At 34.4% G+C, this 11886-nt stretch overlaps 1 protein-coding gene across 3 annotated transcripts in view; it reads left to right on the plus strand.

Moving 5' to 3' along the window:
- Positions 1-11886, plus strand: part of ESYT2 (extended synaptotagmin 2) — a 118096-nt gene that overhangs the window by 53652 nt on the left and 52558 nt on the right. For all 3 annotated transcript variants that reach the window (XM_069086071.1, XM_069086072.1, XM_069086073.1), the window contains exons 2-6: positions 1906-1947; positions 3678-3812; positions 6299-6375; positions 7244-7316; positions 7595-7684. In XM_069086071.1, the coding sequence (XP_068942172.1) occupies positions 1906-1947; positions 3678-3812; positions 6299-6375; positions 7244-7316; positions 7595-7684 (417 nt within the window). The remainder of the gene's footprint in view (positions 1-1905; positions 1948-3677; positions 3813-6298; positions 6376-7243; positions 7317-7594; positions 7685-11886) is intronic.

Below are 11886 nucleotides of genomic sequence, written 5' to 3' on the forward strand. Positions count from 1 at the left end.
AGAGAGAGACAGAGACAGAGAGAGACAGAGACAGAGACACAGAGAGAGAGATGTTATTAAAGGTGGAGATTTTTGTAGTTTAGTCTTATTTAATTTTTAGCCTGTTTCTCCTTGAGACCAACACATTTCCAAGTAAAGTTGGTTCTTTGTGGAAACTCAGTACTAAATTTCAGATTGAATTTGCCCTTTCCACAATTACTGGAGACCTGATCTGGTGGATCAGTCTCCACTTCTTTATCAAGTCCCTAAGGTTCTGTTTGGATAAATTTCTCCAGTGACTCTTCTCTCTTAATGCTTACTCTCTTGTGTTTCTGTAGCACCTTACTTGTTAAGAAGAACTTTAAATTATTTTCCTTGATCTTCATAACCACTATGTGAGTTAGGTAGTACAAATATTCTCATTTCATAGATCAAGTAGGTGGAAGCCTTGAGATGCAGGTTAAAGTAGTTGGCTCAGCATCTTACAGGTGCTGAATTGAAATTCACATCTTCTGAATCCACCCTCAATGTGGAGTTCTCCCCTCCCCCCCATTTTGTCACATTGCCTTTTGCTTATCTTTGGACTATTTTTTTTTCTTTTTTGCTGAGTCAAATAAGTAAATTCTTTTTTACCCCTATCATTTTTTTTTGTAGGCCAATCGCCCCCTATGATTTCTTAACCATCCCTAATTCCAAGTTTCCTTTAATCAACCAATTGGACCCCCAACCATTTAGAATTTGGCATCTTTAAAAACTGTATTTCAGTAATACCTTTAAGATTATTCTTTCTGGTGAAGAAACTTCTTCATCTTAGCTAGTGGTTCAGAAAGGATAATTGTTACATGTTAACAGTGGATTTCATCTCAGGAGGCTAGACTTTCTATGATGTTATGTGTTCCTTAATAGAGGAATAGGGATCTAAAAGAATATGTATTAAGTATCAGCAGAATCCTTGTCTTCCTACAAGTACTTTGCTGTATCCCTCATTCACTAGTATAGATACTCATTATTACAGATTGTACCCATTCCAAACTTTTTCATCATTTGTGAGGTTTCCATGTACTTCCTCTAGAAAGAGTCTACCCCAGGCACTGAAGACCTTCTTTTATTCTTTTAATGATATTAATTTATACTTTGTGATGTTGATTTCTGTTTGAGTTTATCTCCCCTTTTCCTGTGCTATCTACTGTCAATAATATTTTACAGTACTTTAGTTACAATTGGTAGTGCTTTGCAGTATATACTATTTTTAAAAGTTCCCTTCAGCAAGGTGTTGAAAATTCATAGCCGCAGAGTATTGGACAGTTTCGTTATTAAAAAGATAGGATTCTGCAACATTTTTTCATTGTGATCTTCCCCAACTGTATCACTCATTCATGTTAGATGAGTTTGGACTGCCTCTCACTTTGCCCAGACTGGGGAAAGTGTATTTTATATCCCTCTGGTGATGTCCCATTAAGAATGGCTAGACTTATTGCTTGGATTTTTGCTGTTGTGGAGGAGGAAATGTCAAAGAGGTGCCTGGTTAGATGGAAGATGATAAATCCAATCTTTATATTCCGTGTAAAGTTTCAGGTGTAAGCAGAACATTCAAGTGAGGATGTCTGTAGATAGTTAAAAATACAGGAGGCTCTTTGGCAGTTAAACTTTTGCAGATTTTTTTTTTCCTTCCTCAAAGCACTATTAAACTAAAATGACAAAGGCCCATATCTTTACTTCACTTCTTAGATTATTTTCCTACTATTGTTAATAGAGTAATATAGCCCTAGATTTATAGCTATAGAGTATATAAAAATAATAGATTTTCTTAAAGCAATATTATATAATCAAGACAAGTATTTCTAGACATGCTAAATAATAACCTGAATTTTTTTGTTCCTATTAATATTCAAATTAATCTGACATCTCTCTCTTTTTTTGTTATAGGTCCATTTTCCTGATACTGAAAGGGCAGAATGGCTAAATAAGGTGAGACTCAAGTCTTCCTCTCTTCCATAAGAATTAGAAAATGAGATACTTCCCTTTCTTGGGATTCTAAAGTTTACAACAATAGAAATTGTGTAGCAGAATCAGCTTTTTGTTTTTTTCTTTGTTATAAATAACTAGAACTCAGTCATTTTGAGTTACTTGCTATACCTTGAGAAGTATCCTTTAATTGTGACTAAAGAAAAGCCTAAGGGGATATTGAAGCATATTTTCAGTTTCTGTGGCCTCCTGTTTACTTTATTATTTTATTATAAAATTTTATTTATTCTAATATCAACTATACTCATTGAAACAAGAATTTTCATATGTTTGTGTGTATACACACACACACACACACACCATAGAACAGAAAAAGATGGTAGATGTAAATTTCTGATTAAATATAGAGTAAATTCAGTGTATCACTTTAAAAGTTCTCCTGCTCATGTATGATTTTTTTCTGTCATATCTATTATTTTCTTCTGGGGTTTTAAAAAATGCTTCAGTGACCCTCTGTTCTTTTGGGGGGGGTCAACTCTACCCTTACTCCCCTTCCCCTTCCCCCTTTCCCTCCTACTTCTGTACATTGAAAAAGAAAAAAGAAAAACACAACAATCTCACTAAGTTATCATGCAAGTCTTATGTGGAAATTTATTGTGTTGGTTGTCAAATTGATCATAGTTCTTTGAGGTTTCAAAGTTACTGTTTTTACATTGTTATTGTTAATTGTTTAAATTGTTTTCCTAGTTCTGTTCACTTTATTATATAAAAGTTCATACAAATCTTCTCAGATTTCTTTGGAACTTTACATTTGTTATTTTTTACAATAGAGTAGTATTCCATTATACTCATATACTATAACTTGTTTAGCCATTCCCTTATTGATGGACACACCCATAGTTTTCAGTTCTTGGCCACTGCAAAAAAGTATATTAATAGTTATTTTTGTACATGTGGGTCCATTTTTTCTTTTTTTTTTTTCCATCTCTTTGGGTTATGACCTTGGTATGTGGTATTTCTGGGTCAAAGGGCACACACATCTTAGTAAGTCTTTGTTCATTGTTCCAAATTGTATTTTAGAATACCTGGACCAGTTCATAGCAGATATACTGTACTCTGACTTTATGTGACTGATTCTTCACAGTGATGGCTCTACTTATCCTTGGAACTTTTTTCTTTTGGGTCTTTGTGAAAGGACAGTCAAAACTCAAAACAAAAGCTTGTCTCAGCGTATGCCTTTTAGTACACCTGTATGTCCTAAACCTTCTATATATTTAATAGTTTGTAGTGAAAATTGATTATTAAATGATTACCTGAAGACACGTTGTGTTCCTTAGTCATAAAAATAGTTAATGTTTGTTTTATAAGGAAGGAAAGTAGATTAAAATGAAAAAGTTTAGTAAAAAGAGATATCTGACCCTGAGTTAACTTTAATTCAGATATTAAATATCTGTGATGAATATGAGAGAAGCAGAAACCTCATTTACTTAGAACACTTCCTGCCTGGAACATTCTGGTTTATTATAGTTGCACTAAGTAGTAACCAGAATCCTTTACTCTCCCCTTTTGTCCCCCCCCCCCCAATCTGAAGTACAGCAAACTTTCTGGATATGAAATGTATAGGCAGCATCTAAAAATAAATCTAGTTGAAGGTACATTGTTCTCAATGACTTAAACAGGTTGTGTTTTTGTAAACTTCTTTTTTTTAACGGATTCTTATTTTTCCTTCCTAGACTGTAAAGCACATGTGGCCTTTTATTTGCCAGTTTATAGAGAAATTGTTTCGAGAAACAATAGAACCAGCTGTGCGGGGAGCAAATGCTCACCTTAGTACCTTCAGTTTCACAAAGATTGATATGGGTCATCAGGTCAGTGTCTTTTGAATTATTCTTTCGTCTTTCATAGGCACATAGAGAAAGATACATGACATGGTAAAATTGCTATCGAGCTACTTAGCAATGAGGAACTTGATTATCTAGAACACTTTTAAGGTTTACAAATTGCTTCCCATGCTTTCTTGTTTGATCATCACAACTACTCTATGAGTTAAGTACTATAAGTATTATTATTCTTATTTTACAGATGAGAGAACTGATATTCGCTGACTGATGTTCCTTCTACTTTATCATTTTGTCTCTCCCATTTGTACTGTTGTTTATTCATTAGAATAAGCCCCTAGCAAAATTATGAAGTAAGGGCAGTTTGTCTTCAGTTGAAAGATGAAAATTTCCTTCTTTATTATTCCTCTCTCATGTCAAAGTGCTCTCACCTTCCCTTCTGTACTCTCATGTTACTCAGGGTCTGACATTTTAGCATTCTACCTTGTTTCCAGTAGTACTCCTTATGTCAAAAAATCTCTCAACCTCCCATACTTTCTCCTCTCTACATCACTCTCTGCTCTTCTAGGTTTACTTTTGCTGTGACTTTTAAAAAATAGCTATTGGAGAAATTGGAATATATCCAGTTAGGAATATTGGAATGCTGGTTTAAAGGAATTCGCACTTATGTTAAATAGCTGATAATCAGCTTTATGCAGTATTTCTTGGGGCTATTTACATTTGACCAAAATATTTATTATAAACTTATCCCAAGGGTTGGCTGTCTCTAATGGTAGAGTTTCAAGCAACAATAATAAGTAGGATGAAGGAACTATTACACAGTATGTCCTCAAAACCAAATCATGTAAACAACCACTTACTCCAGCTGTATATCATGCTGACACAGAGAACTGTATTTTAACTATTTTTTCTAAGGAATATTTTGATCCAGATTTACATAATTTTGAATTAGATGATTCTTTTTTGTGTGAAATTTTAGCATTCCTAACTTGCATATATGCTTGCAAATTTTGTGTAGCACGTTATTACAATTTTTATTGATTTAAACATAATCAATTGAAATACCTTTAACAAAATGAGAATTACAAAATATATGTTAGCATTTTATTTTTGATCTTTCAATAGAATTCATGGGTTCTTAGAGCTAGGAAGAAACTTTAGAGTCATACTTCATTTTGTGTGTGAGAAAATTCTGGTCCAGAGAAGCTGAAGACAAGGATCACAGGGCCAGTATTTTCCAGAGGACTGCAAGGCCTATTCTCTTTTCACTCTGCCACAGAGGTCTTAAAACACATGTTAAGAAAAAAAGGCAATTGTGTGTAGTTTGTATGTTAAGTTTGCTCACAAATAACCTTTTTTTAAAAGAGATTCTAAAAATGAAAATTGTGGGAAATAGTTGGAAAGAAAATATAATAATGATAGTAGCAGCTGTAGCAGCTAACATCTATGTACTATTTAATATGTGTCAGGCACTGTAATAAGCACTTTTTACTACTATTATTTTATTCTCACAGCAGTCCTGGGAGGTGGGCGCTCATTATTATCCCCATTTTACAGATGATGAAACTGAAGCAGATTAGAGGTCAAGTGGTTTGCCTAGGGTTACACAGCTAGTAAGTGTTTGAAGTTAAATTTAAACTTCGGTCTCCCTGACTGCAGGCCAGGCACTCTGACCACTGTGCCTCTTTGCTGCCCCTTGATAGTATGTTATTTTTCAAGTAGTTTACTACCTTCTACTTGAGTCCAAATCTGATTCTAGTGTGGAAGTGATTCTGGATTCTTGGAGACCATGCTCTTGGTAAATAAGGTCTTATAAGGAAGAGACTTTGTGTATGAGACCATGGATTGTGTGCAAGTTTGTGTCTGTAATCTGACGCCCATCCTAGTAGAATTCACAAAGACTCATTGCCAAAAGGTTGACTATCAGATGATTCTTCTTTCTTCCACCTACTAGGGTCTGAAGGGATTGTAATTGGCATCTCAGGTAAAGGGAGTATCCATACTGATGAAGTCACTTTTCCTTTTGAAATTTTGAAATGTTGTCAAGGCTTGGAATTATAGGGAAACATTTAGGTGGGAGAAGGTAAATCTTAAGATACTATCAGTCTGTCTTCTGGATCACTTCTTAAGTAATGGATACATACTAATTTTGATGATCTTAAAACAGAGGTGTTGATTCCAGAGTAATTTTCTTTGAAACATTCTAAAGATTCAGACCTAATCCTAAATTGTATGGGAACTGAGGTTAAATGACCTCCTACTCACAAAATGCTAATAATCATTTAAGCATAGAACATTAAGTGAAATTTTCTTTTATCATGTTAGTGTTCATTTATGAAAGGAAAATTACTGAATTGTATGTTTATGCAAACCTTCTCCCTCTGGCATCTATTTTTTTTTTAATCTAACTTGCTTTAAATAACATCTGTGAAATAGTGGTACAGAGAGGAAAAGCTAAAAATAATAAAGTACTAGGGTTTGGTCTTTGAGAAATTCTGAAGTCTTACTTGTTTCAGCCCCTGAGGATTAATGGTGTTAAAGTGTACACTGAAAATGTGGACAAACGGCAGATCATTTTGGACCTTCAGATCAGGTAATTATTGTTCTGTTCTGTCACTAACTTAGCAGTTACCCTGACCAGAAAAAGGGAAGATGCACCCAACCAGCTTCTTACCCACTGACCAATATAATGCCACCACTTGAATTTCTTCCTTGGTTTGGTGACCTTGTGGGTGTGGGTTTTTCTCCTATGGGTACAGATCAGAATCTAACCATGGCTTCACCACCTCCTGCAGTTCTTGCCTATGGTCTCATATTGATCCAACATATTAGAGTCCTTCCTTCAGACTTAAAATAAAATATTTGGTGGTTAGCAGTGCAACATGTAGGTTGTCAGTTATCTTGCTGTATGACTGACTGACATCATACTTGTCCTGAATGGTATTCTTCACACAACTTTTTGCAGCTATGCTGTCATTTGAAATATGCTACAGCCTACTTATACACATCACACATCTCCCTTTTCCTTTTGGGTCATCTACAACATTGATTTTTCTATTCCAAGATTTTCAGCTATGCAGAATCATTGGTAGAAAATTTGAGTTAAAAAGATGGGGTTTTGTGTTGTAGAGCCACTTGGGATTGTTAAATGCACAGAGTAATCACATTACTCTGATGTAATCCAGCTTGTTCTCTTTCTCCTATTCAGATCTTGGTTAATTCATTGTTCTATTTTGTTACCCATTTTTCAACTTTCTAAAAGATAATGGCTATCTTATTGACAAAATGATTGCAATTCTTTATTTTACTTTAATTAAATATTTTTCACTGTAACCTGATTTCTGTTTGTCCTGGTTTAATTTCATTTGAGCCCCAGACCTAAGTATATATAATAATTTGTCGGGTTACAGAAGATTATTGTTAATTGCTCTTCCTTTTAATAATCTATTTTCCTTTTTTAGTTTTGTGGGAAATTGTGAGATTGATTTGGAGATCAAGAGATACTTTTGTAGAGCTGGAGTGAAAAGTATACAGGTAAGTTCTTTTTAAAAAATCTAAAGGTTCAATATATAGTATATTAAAGATAGTACATGTTTTTTTTTCCATTATGTCATACTTTGTTTGAAAGATTTTTTTTGTTTACAAGTTATGGACTGTGCCACAATCTAGTACTTGTCATTTGGGAGAAACTTGTAATCAGTAGTATTAGTCATTTAAACTGTAATTTTTAACCAGTAATACTTTTTTGTCTTTGTGTACTTTGTCCTTTAGGCTTATATAAAGGTATGTAACAAGTTTTTTCTTTATTTTAGATTCATGGTACAATGAGAGTTATCTTAGAACCATTGATTGGGGACATGCCATTAGTTGGAGCTCTGTCCATTTTCTTCCTCAGAAAACCTGTAAGTCCACATCACTATTTCTTAATTACTGACAAAATAAAGTACAGAAGAGCAGATGAAGAGAAAAATGATCTTATTCTTATTTACCTTCCTTTCTTTGTACCTAAAATGCATCCTAGGATTGCTTCTATATCTCTTTTTCTAAAGAATCTCTTCTGAATTCAAGATAATTTTTAAACTCTTGTAAAGTTTGTTATGATAAAATTGTTTAAGTAAGCTCAATATTTCCTACATATTAATAATATATTTTATGAAAAATGATTTTGCTTAAACTGCCAGTTTTTGTATATTAGATTTAATTTACACATTTTTTGTATGTATCTGAATACAAACTGCCATTTTGTCTTAAATCTGGCTCATATAAAAGTTAAACAGTCTGTAATTTTACTTTTAATGCTGTAGATAAAGCTTAAACATCACTGGTTTCTCAGGCTGTCACAATAACTTCCTCATGGGGTCCCATCCATGATGAACAAGTCTCGGCTTGTCCCCCCAGCTGCTGGCATAGCAAGATAAGGAAAGATCACATAAAGATAAGTTCAGAGCTACAAGAGACGTCATTTCTCACTTTTATCTAGCTTCCTCATTTCACAGATGAGGACTGGGACCCAGACAAGTTAAGGGACTTGTTCAAGGTCACCTGTAGTGGGTGAAGTGCAGTGAATAGGGCTGCATTTTGAGCCCAGTTCTTCTGATTCCACATCTAGCTGTCTTTTTGTGCCAGGCTGCCTTCCACTGACATAAATAAGCTGCCTACATCCTTGCTGTGAGTCTCCTAGAGATCAAGATATCATTGTCAAGTTCATTGACTTTTCCTTCTTACAACATATCATTGAGATTATTAAGCAGTCTTGTGGATGTGTAGTAGAAAGGAGCTCTGTAAGCTTTACCTTTGCCAAGGTTTTGAATTTGCTTCCTCTTGCTTGGGCTCAAGCTTTCCACTGTTGGTAGAGAGATGATCCCAGGCCAGTACCTGGAACCTGCAGATGTGGCTTCATGGCACATAGTGTGTCAGAGTGGAAAAGTGACCCTCAGAGGGGGAGGGTGCCTGCATAAGAGTACCAAGTTTCCAAGTTTTGAACTGATTAGGGATTACTGTAGGAGTGGAGTGAAAGAAGGCAGGGTGATTCATCTTTTTGGGCTCTCCAGCCAGGATGAGTTTAACTTACCATAGTTTTTGGTCAATCCAAATTTCCATGCTTTTCCTGGTTTGTTTCTTTGTTTTTTAGCTTGTAGTGATGTCATACTTTTTGTGTGGCAAAAACGCAGATTTTTTTTTAAAGAAAAAAAAACAAGTTTAACCTAAATAGCTCAATTGTTATATAATGGTATTATGTAACTTATGTAAGTTTTTGTATTTAACAGAAGAAATGATCTCATTTTAGAAATGCAGTCTATAATCAAACCAATACATTCACAGTTATTCATTTATCCATTGAAATGCTTCAGTATATGGTGTTACAATCACATTGTTGTGTTGTGAGTTTATCTAACCCAGGGCTTCTTAACCGTTTTTTGTGGGTAAATGGACCCCTTTGGCAGTCTGGTGAAGTCCTTATTGGAATACTGTTTTTAAATGCATAAAATGAAATACATAGAATTAACAAGTAAGTCAGCTCTATTGAAATACATTTATCTGTCTGTCTATCTATTTTTTTTAAGTTCACCTACTCCAAATTAAGAACCCCTGGTTAAGGGGCAGCTAGGTGGCGCAGTGAATAGAGCACCAACCCTGGAGTCAGGAGGACCCGAGTTCAAATTCGGTCTCAGACACTTAACACAAAAACTAGCCATGTGATCTTGGGCAAGTCACTTAATACAAATTGCCCGCAAAAAAAAAAAAAACCCATAAAAAACCCCTGGTTAACTCAGGCCTCATTTTTAAAAAAGCAGTACTATATTTCCAAATAGAAGCAAAATTTATCCTGTTGTCTATATTTTTTCCACTAAGAAATTCTGTTAATTTTTGAAAATACATCGGTGTATTGATAATTTAATCATTCTGTTTGGAGGGTCAGTTTTGATTTTGTTAGATGCAAGGGATATTTAAATACTAGTAGATTGCTTTTACATTTATATCTAAACTTGACTTACACAGTAATTTTTTTTAAAAAGAGGTCCATAATTAGTTTAAAAATTAAGTGCTCCATGAGTACAAACTGTTGTGAATATTTTAAATAGTTTCTAGGTTAGACTAAAGTTTAGTAAGTCACCCAGCATTTTAAGTTAATGCTTTATTTTTTGTATATGAAATTTAATACAACTTTTTTTAGTTTATATGATAAGCAAAATTAAGTGTTTTACTCTTTGATTTTTACTTAAAAATTCATATTATTCTCATTTCACTTAAATCCACCATATAGTGTAGTTTACCTGAAAAAAAAAAAGGATATTTATATATTGCTATGAAGACCTTACAAACAGAACTTTATAATGCTTATAAAAAAAGCTGGAAGCTGAAGATTTAGGAGTCATTAATTTAGACAGCTCAGCCATATATGGGCAATAAACAGTTATCCAACAGATGCTACAGACTGAAGGGAATTTTTGTCAGTTACTTTAAGCTGGAAAATATGAGAACAAAATCCACTGCTGGTTGCCAAGTAATTCTTCCCCTTTAATAAAAAATACTTTAAAGCTTTTTTGGCTGTCCTTATTATTCAGAAACTTGGTGCTAGTAACATTGTTGAACCACTGCAAACTTTTTAACGTTTTTCCCCTCTAATTAATAGCATTTTTTTCATTTCCTCTTTTTCTCCCTTTCCTCAGTTGAAAGTAAAAAAGGAAGAAAGGGAGGAAAGAAAGAAAGAAGACCAAACCCTTCTAACACATAAGAATAATAAAGGAAAACAAATTTCTGCATTGGCCATGTCAAAATATGTCTTATTCTACTTCTTGAGTCCACCACCTCTCTGTCAGGAGGGTTGGTTGTATGTTTATCATTGGTCCTCTGGAATTGTGGTAGCTCATTGTATTGATCAGAGCTCTTATGTCCTTCAAAGTTGTTTGCCTTTACAATGTTGTAGTTATAGTATAAGTTATTCTCCTTCATAGTTCTTTCTATATTGTGATTTCCTACAACACAATAATTACATTACTTTAATATACCATCATTTGTTTAGCCATTTCCCAATTGATTAGCATCTAGTTCTATGTTACCAAAAGAGTTACTGTTAATATTTTTGTATCTATGGATCTTTTTCTTCTTTCTTTAATCCCTTTGGGGTATAGACATAGCAGTGGTATCATTGTGTTGAGACGTATGCTCAGATTTAGTGCTCTGTAAACTTTGGTTTTGAAAAGCCAAAGAAAATCCTTAGCTAGATTATACATTTTCTGAATATCTCATTAATGAGATTAACTTAGAGGATAGTTTATTTCATGTAAGTGTAGTCTCTTGCTAAAGGCCTAGAGATAAATCTGGTTCTGGCATGAATGATAGACTGATGATCCACTGATAGAACACCAGCTCTATTGGCAATATTGTCATTGGACTTGAGGAATAGCTAGTCATTTGGGTGCTTTTATAGCCTGTGGTAGTCCAACTGACTTGTATTCCCTGGAGTGTGACCCTTTCCCACATTCCTAGACCTTTTCAAAGACTTCCATATGCATTTCATGCAGGTAGGGCCAGTCCAGGGGTGTATATAGAAAACCCATTTCATAAGTATACCAGGAATTTTCTGTTTCCTGGGGATAGTTGTAAAGATCTAAGGGCCCCTGAGTGAGGATAATAATACTGGAATCCACTCATATGGCTGATAAATCTCAGGGATATTCTCGTAGGATCTACTTAGTCTTTTCAACTATTGACAATGTAGAGCCACAACAGTCTATTCCTAGACTGGAGAAGGCCATTTAATATTCAAATCCATCTTAGTTTATGATCCAAATATTCATCGAGGGTTTTCTAGAAGGAGAATGGAGATGACCCACTGACCAGACTAACTTTGTCCTTTGGGGTAGGGGCTAGAGAAGTGAAAAGTAGTAGATCATTTATGTGGTCTGGAGTTAAGATACAAGAATAACAAATGGATGTTCTACAGACATAAAACAAACTTATTTTATAATTATGAGGCAGGACGTGTGGTGGTAAAACTTTTTTGACTGTGGCAACTCATGAAACAGGGAAAATTTTTTAAAATGACAGTTTGTGTGCATCCTTCTGCTTAAGTGGTATTAACAGAGTGATAGGAATGAGG

Source organism: Petaurus breviceps, unplaced genomic scaffold, assembly GCF_028583685.1.
Source record: "Petaurus breviceps papuanus isolate PSGF00001 unplaced genomic scaffold, PetGlider_PUasm1.0 178, whole genome shotgun sequence".
Lineage (NCBI taxonomy): Eukaryota > Metazoa > Chordata > Mammalia > Diprotodontia > Petauridae > Petaurus > Petaurus breviceps.